Source organism: Anser cygnoides, chromosome 3, assembly GCF_040182565.1.
Source record: "Anser cygnoides isolate HZ-2024a breed goose chromosome 3, Taihu_goose_T2T_genome, whole genome shotgun sequence".
Classification (NCBI taxonomy): Eukaryota; Metazoa; Chordata; class Aves; order Anseriformes; family Anatidae; genus Anser; species Anser cygnoides.
This window is the reverse complement of record NC_089875.1, coordinates 53,100,002-53,107,955: the sequence shown is the minus strand read 5'-3', so window position 1 is coordinate 53,107,955 and position 7,954 is coordinate 53,100,002. Positions and strand designations below refer to the sequence as shown.

The window sequence follows — 7,954 nt, the reverse complement described above, 5'->3', positions numbered from 1 at the left end:
TGGTGCTTTTTCACCTCAGTAAAACCACCATGGTTATACATGAGATAAAGCACACAAACCCTACAAATCCTAGAACGGTGTCAAATCTTCAGTGAAAATAAAGCTCTTGAAGCTCTGGATGCATGTTGCTGCTTCAGTTGCTGTGGAAGGTTCTTCACCCTAGAGGTTTCTCGATTTGCTACGCCCATCCTCTCCAAGGAACAAGTCCCTTTAAGCAAACTGTTTTGGCCAAAGGCCTTGCGCAGGGCACTTCACATTTTTTCTTGACTACCCAGTAGGGCACGCAGGCTCCTGGTCAGCTCCAGCCCCAAAGTGCGCTGAGGGGGTGGGAAGGGGTACAACACAGCCCAGTTGCTTCTGCATTTTTTTTTTTTCCAAACAGCAGCTTCCCAGACTGGGTGACAGTAAGTCTCTGCTGCAATACCAGAAGACTAAGCAAATCACTCTAGAAATGCAACTAAAACAAAAATAATCACACAAACCCTAAACAACAGAAGGAAAAAAATGAGAAATTGAATGTTGGAAAAGATGATAAGGAGAGTTGGTGGGTTTCTTTGTTGTTTTAAAATGTCCAATTACATTATACCCCAGATAGATATACCAAATATTAAAATAATGAAACCAGAGAAGTGCCACCCCAAGCGCCAGAGACTTACAGAAATGCAGAGTTGCTACCATGAGTGAAGCAACGTTTGTAAACAAAGTAGTATCTTTTTCTTCCTGGTTAGAGACATTCTGTCCACACAAGCTTTTCTTACCATCTTAGATTAATATAAGCATAAAATCATTATAAAGTTACTTATTTGAAGTTTTTAGTCTGGTAATTTTCCTGATCAAGTTTTTACCCCAAACAAGCATTAAACCTCTTATCCTTTAAGACACACATTTCCTGTCACATCAGGAAAAGGGATCAATAGTCACTAATCTCCATTTAGAGCTCACTTCTAGGCTTACTACCTTAATGAGAAACCAACACATTTGTAAGTTTGCTATTGTGGGAGGATCATAAAAAGCTAATCCAGGATTACTGACGCATCAGCCTTCCTTTTGTGACCATAAAGCATATACTTTAAGGAAGCATCCAACCTCTGAACCTGTAGGATCAGAGTACCCCATTTCGCCTGCAGGCCACTCTTCCTTACCAGCCCTACGAGGCGTTCTGGGGGCTCGCTGCCCACTAACCCGTTTTTAGGAGGATCTTGTGAACCTTTCCTTGGCACATCACCAAACATGGGGAACTTGAAACCCCAGTGTGTGATGGACACTTTACTGTCATAGCAGATGTGTAACAGGGACACCTGCACGTCTGTTTGGTAACAGTAAGGAGTTTTGTGTTAAACTGGTTTTGGGTACCTCCTACCTGGACAGGGCACAATGCTGCCTCACAAGTGGGTCTGACAAGCTGGCCATCCTTTCCTGTAAAATACACAGAAATAGAATATTCTGATGTTGCTGTTCCCTAACTTTACCATCCTCTCTTCTGCTGACCTTACTTAGCATTGTATTGTAGAAGTCTGCTAAGAAATAGAAATATTGTACATCTCTACCCGAAACGTATGTGGTCATTTTGCCCAGGAGCGTTAACACATCAATCGGCTCAATCAACCACCTTGAAAACAATGAATCCTCCTAAATGACTGGCTCCATGATGTGATAAATCCATTTACTGGTACCAACAGACTTCTGCAGTATCACCACTTCAGACCAAGCACACAAAATGACTTCACAGTCTGTGTTACATGTACATACATATGTATGCTATGTGCACTATATTCCCTGATTATTATTTACAGCCTTTTCAACTCTGAGGTTCTGGACTTACGCTTTCCACATCCGAGTTTGTGCTTTGCAGCAGGGTGCAAACACCACATATGTTTTCACATACGAAGAACAAAGGACACAAGATTCCTTATTCCTTTTCCTCCTTGTCTCCATCACCTCTTTTCTCAGCTCTGACTCTCGATTGTCATCGATTGTAAAAGAAAGTTGAATTTAGGCAAATCTTATCAGTCACAAGCTGAATATGGTTGCTGAGTGTCAATTAAGACAATATTAAGACAAACACACATTAAAATGCTCAATATACATTTCCTCCGTTTGTTACCAAATCAACTACATCAGAATTGTATTGGCACTATGCTCCTGTAAACAGTGTGGAAAAACAGCACACAGTCACAGAACATAAAACCATTAACAGAGTACACATCCATAAAAAAAACAGGACTAGGTTTATACAAGCATCTCAAATTGCTTATTTGTGTAGTACAGTTAGCATATGCAAATTGATACGCTACTTTTCTCCTGCAAAGTTTGCACTCACATGCAATATAGCAGTGTTTTATTATTATTTGTAATGAACCTGCACACAATATGCAGTTTGAACAGAATCACACAGAACCGCAGACTGGCTGAGGTTGGCAGGAACCTCTGGAGGCCACCTGGCCCAAACCCCTGCTTAAGCAGGGACACCCAGAACAGGCTGTCCAGCATTTTCTGAAGATCTCCAAGGGGAGAGACTCCACAACCTCTCTGGACAACCTGTTCCATCACTCCATCACCCACACGGTAAAGAAGTGCTTCCTGATGTTCAAAGGGAACCAACCTCTTGTGCTCCAGTTTGTGCCCATTGCCACGTCTCGGGTCTGGGCACCACAGAAAGAGCCTGACTCTGTCCTCTTTGCTTGCCCCCTTCAGGTGTTTACATACACTGAAGAGATCCCCCGAGCCTTCTCTTCTCCAGGCTGAGCAGTCCCAGCTCTCTCAGCCTTCCTCATAGGAGAGGTGCTCCAATCCCTTCATTACCCTTGTGGCCCTCTGCTGGACCCTTTCCAATATGCCCATATTTCAAACCCATGTATATAACTCAAACATTTTGGCTTAAAGTTCCAGGTGACTACAGGCAGATACTTGCAACTTAAGATCACAGAATGGTTGAGGTTGGATGGGACTTCTGGAGTCCATCTGGTCCAACCCCCCTGCCAAGTAGGATCACCTAGAGCACATTACACAGGATGGCATCCAGGTGGGTTTTGACTATCTCCAAAGAGGGAAATGTCACCTCTCTGGGCAGCCTGTTCCAGTGCTCTGTTGCCCCTACAGTAAAGAAATGTCTCCTCATATTCAGCCAGGACCTCCTGTGTTTCAGTTTGTGCCTGTTGACTCTTGTCCCGTCGCTGGGCGCCACTGAAAAGAATCTGTCCCCATCCTCGACACCCTCCCTTCAGGTACTTGTATACATTGATAAGATCCCCTCTCAGTCTTCTCCAAAATCAATGAAGAGAATAGAACTCTGGAAAGAATATTCAGCTAAGATTATGCCTGCAGCATTGTTATACTGGCCTGAGATTGTCATATTTTGATTCATTACTGCGCATTTGTGTACCCACTTGCACTGCTGGCAATTAAGATGTCTGAAGTCCAGCTGGAACAAACGTTTCTGTGAGTTCTACCAGCACTGCCCCTCAAGGTGGTAGCACCTGAGAAACTCTAGGTAACAAGCACATCACTGATGCAGAATTGTTTGATCACAGAAAAACAAAAAGCATTGAGAATTGTATCACAATAAAAAAGGCTGAAATTTAGTCAGATCACATTGTTCTTGATGCTCATCATCACTGCCAAATGTTTCTACAGCACTTAAGTTCATCATGGAGCCTGAAGCCCTCAAACATTTAATACTAACTCCTGTTCTCTCATTCTCCAGTAATTTTTAAGTAGTTTGCACAAAATATAGACCTCATGAGGCACACTGGACTACGTAAAATCAAAGACTGTCCCTTAAAACTAGGAACAAAAAACCTACTCAAGCATAGTCAGGGTCGGATAAAGGAATGCACTGCAATCATTATACTTTCTAGAATGAATCAGAAATTTAAAACTAATATTGTGTTTTCTGTTCACATTACACAGAAGGGTATTTTTTGAACAATCAATAAAAGATAAGTAAGTCAAAGCTTTACCATGCTTATCTGAAATTAGAACTAAATGTAGTTAAGAGTTACCATGGCTTCACAAGAGTCACTAAAGATCCTGTTGATTAACTGTACTGCAAAATTTCTGCCATGATTTTAGCAATACTCCAATTCTGGAATATCAATTAATATATACTGAAAAGGGCAGATAATAGATTTTTATATACATAAACACATCTGTTTTTTAAATACGCTTGTTCAACATCTTTAATCAACTCTTCCTTTAATTTTTATCCGGGCTCCAATGTACATACAAAGTAGAGGAATTTGATTCAAGAAATGCAGCACTAATAACGATACTTTCCTTAAAATGGAAAATGTATTCTCCCTGGGCATCTACAATATACATTGAAGGTATGTATTTCAAGATTAAAAATAGATTCTTAAATTCACAAAAATAAAACAAATACAAACAGACAGGCACAAATATTGGTCATGCAGTTTTAAAATCATTAGGTGAGACAGATGATACCCAATCTCACAATTAATCTGAAATATCACCACACTCCTGGGCAACATAGCTCTATTGACTGGTGACTGCAGAAGAAAAATGCATTTCTAACTTGCCTAGAAAGCTAGCAACATGAACTGAAACCAGTTCCACAGAACTGACATGCACCAGCACCCCAGTTACCATTCTTAGTCTCAGTTTTGTTGCCTTCATTTTGAAGTTTGACCAAATGATGAATATTTCAGTCACGAAAAATAAACAGGAGCATCTCTAAAAGCCAAGAAGTCTACTTCCTTTCTGCTAAAGAATTTCATCTATTTGTTTTCACAATTACAGACATCCCTGCCAAAGACATTACAGAAATGTAAAATCCTAAATCAGTATCCACAATGAACTACTGATGCTCGTGAGATGAAGATTAACCTCACTGCACCCAATCTTTCATATTTATCTTCTAGGAGGAAAAGGGGAAAATTCAGCAGTGAAATCTGGTTCTACTTCAGCCTTCAAGGTTTACACCCTTAAAATCCTACCCTTGAAAAATGTAATACTGATATGTCTGTATAGTGTTATCAGTTTAAGGCAAGAGCTAATGGCATACATAACGTGAAATACAGAAAGCACACAAACCCCTGAGGGTGAAGGTAAGTCTGTGGAATAGAAGACACTGGAGATGTCATTTCTCTTGTCCCTCTATCCCAGGATCAGGTACTGAAAATACTGCTGGATACACTCTTATACTAATGTGCTGATGGCTAGCAGAGCTAGCTGGAGTTCCAATGTAAACAGACTTTTTATTTTCCTCCCAGAAAATAAGCAGTAAGATAAGTGCAGAGAAATAATCAGTTAAGCATTTAGCAGGATGAGCAGAATTCCTTTTCACCTATTTCCCAACATGCTTTTTCCACTCACAGGTAAGATTAGAGTTTTGAGTTTTGTTCGTTTGTTTTTTAAATTACTGCCCTCCTTGCTCCAAGCATTATTTTACACATGGTGGATCAAGGCAATCCAGCTAATCAATTTATGTTAATGAATGTTTTTGGCACAGCATCGCTGTGTCTCAGGAAAGCCCATGTACCATATACCAAGTATTTGTCTAGACAGGGTCCAAGTGGGAAAGACATGTCCAGGAACACTCCACATCCACATCTATTATAATATACATTGTAACAAAATACAGCTTAAGCATATCAATCCTTAATACACAAAGTATTTCATATATTACCTTGGACAAAGTGGTTGTTCATTCTGAATTAGAAAAATATTTTAAAAGTCATATACCCTTAAAGCGTATGGATTATCCCTCCTGCCCCCATTAAAATGGACAATACATGGGAGTCAAGATACAAGATTCAACAAATCAAAGGCTTACATAAGACCTGTGGTCATAAGAAATCAGCTTGTTTTTAATACTGCTAATACTTATTGCTCTGTTGACTTTTCTGTTACTCCACAGCATGGAATAAGTAAACAAATCACAAAAACAAACATTAGAATATAATTTTTTTTTAATTTTTATAAATAACTTATCTGTTACAAAGACAGTTTACCCAGCTAAATCACAAAACCATCAACTCAAGATATCCAAATTAGGTTTTATTAATAAACAGGTAAAAACTGATTTGTCAATCTTCACATAGAACTGCAGATGAAGCTGAAAAACAAGGCCTCATTTTATAAACAAAATGCATTGAATGCAAGTGCTTTGGGTCTACTGCCTAATTACCTGGGATTGGCATTTTCTTCCCACATAAAAAAATGCAAAGCCTTCAAAACAAAGGCCTTTGTGCATTCACATAGATCACTTGTAAAATTCCTAATGACAATGTCCACTGGCAAATGTTTACAGTGGGTGACAGTCTACTTTGTCTCTTGCTACATTGTTAGCACTCCCTCCAGCCTCACTCTAAGTGCTGCTACATGATCCTGTGTGCTGTCTTTCATACACACTGCACTGTAATTCCATTTCCTTGATCTGTTACATACATTCCTAATCACGTGAGTATTTTCCTTAAAAAAATAGATCATCAACATAAAGAGATGCTTGAGGTTGCTTCAGTGTTCAAGTCTGATTTCTCTTTTCCAGCCTTTATTTCAGTTGTCCTAAATATTGCTATCCTTGTTTTCTATAAATATGAGACTTCACCACAAAGTCGGGTTTAGAAACTGGCTGCCAAAACAGGAAAGCATTTAAAGTTCTTGAACAAAGCTGTATGATGCTGCTGCTGTTGATTTTGGCACTGTGTGTACTTCCCCAACGAATCTCTCCTCAGGAGTCTGCAAGATACCCAGCAGATGAAGCAAGCTTAACTCGGATGCTGATCTGTTGGTGGGTTGAAAGTTTCTTAGTTTAAAAAGTTTCCTCATGCCAGACAAAATGCTACCTTGTGTCACCCACCGTAAAACTCAGTGTACAGAGTGAACTATATGCATAACTCTTCCAACTTTTCCTGCATTTTTACCACGCTGCATCTGCAGGTCTTCACAGATCATCAGCATTTACAAGAGCAATGTACAGAATGAGCAGAGGAAAGCTATTTTGTGCATAGTTTCTTATTAATGCTCTTATTTTAAGGCATTGCTTCTCTCAGATAAAAGCTTAAAAAAAGGGACATGATCGTGCTTAATCACTTAAAGGGAAAAAAAGTTAACAAAAAGACTATTACACTATACATACAGAAGTACAAGAAAATAATAAAGGTGAAGAAAAGAAATCACTTAAAGCAGGCTCTAGAGCTATGTACAGTAGGAAAAGCTTTGGGGTATTTCACTGTGTATTGTACAGACAACGCATGCAGTTTTTCCTTTTCATCTTTAGATGTGATTGTACTGATTTCTGGCTTCACAGAGATGTTTTCAGGGAAGACAAGGCAAAGAGTACCACTGTTTTGTGAAATTCCTCCCTTTATCAAAGGCACTATGTGGCAGCAAACAGTTTAAATAGTTAAACCTTGTTCCTTTTAGATTTCCTCTGTGCATGTAGTGTTTCACTGAAAGCTCCGAAAACAAAAAACGCTAGCACTCTGTTCCTTTCCCCTGTCAAAATTCAGTAGTGACATCGGGGCAGAGAAGAGGATGGGCAACACCCAAGCACTGAACACGGCGTGTTACCGGGATACTGGTAATACTGCACATGGTTTAGGCAGCTGGCAACCGAGTCTTTCAGCAGATTACCTTTCAGCCGATGAGTTTCAACTGCCTGTGACACAACACTGAGGTATTACTAACTCTGTGGGCTGACATTTAACATTAGCAAAACACCATCTCGTCACACCTTCAATTTTACAAAATCCTACACATATATGCTTTTTTTGCCCCCCCAATGACTGGATAGTTCCTTGTACGTTTGCTGTGGTTTTACAAAAGATAACGGGCCTGTCGGCTCAGAAATGCCTGGGCATTTCACACTGTTCACAACGATTTAAGGCCGGGTGATTTAAAAAAGTACAGGCAGTACAACTCCACTGAGCTCCCTCATCTTCATCTGTGTCTGGAACAGTCTTTGGTGTTTTCACAATGGACCTCTGATCTG

The 7,954-nt window shown here is 39.9% G+C and overlaps 1 protein-coding gene across 3 annotated transcripts in view; it reads right to left on the bottom strand.

Moving 5' to 3' along the window:
* Nucleotides 1-5,997: 5,997 nt before the first annotated feature.
* TAB2 (TGF-beta activated kinase 1 (MAP3K7) binding protein 2) overlaps nucleotides 5,998-7,954 on the bottom strand; it is a 62,632-nt gene continuing 60,675 nt past the window's right edge. For all 3 annotated transcript variants that reach the window (XM_066994182.1, XM_013178294.3, XM_048076932.2), the window contains one exon: nucleotides 5,998-7,951. In XM_066994182.1, the coding sequence (XP_066850283.1) occupies nucleotides 7,806-7,951 (146 nt within the window). In that variant the 3' untranslated portion in view covers nucleotides 5,998-7,805. The remainder of the gene's footprint in view (nucleotides 7,952-7,954) is intronic.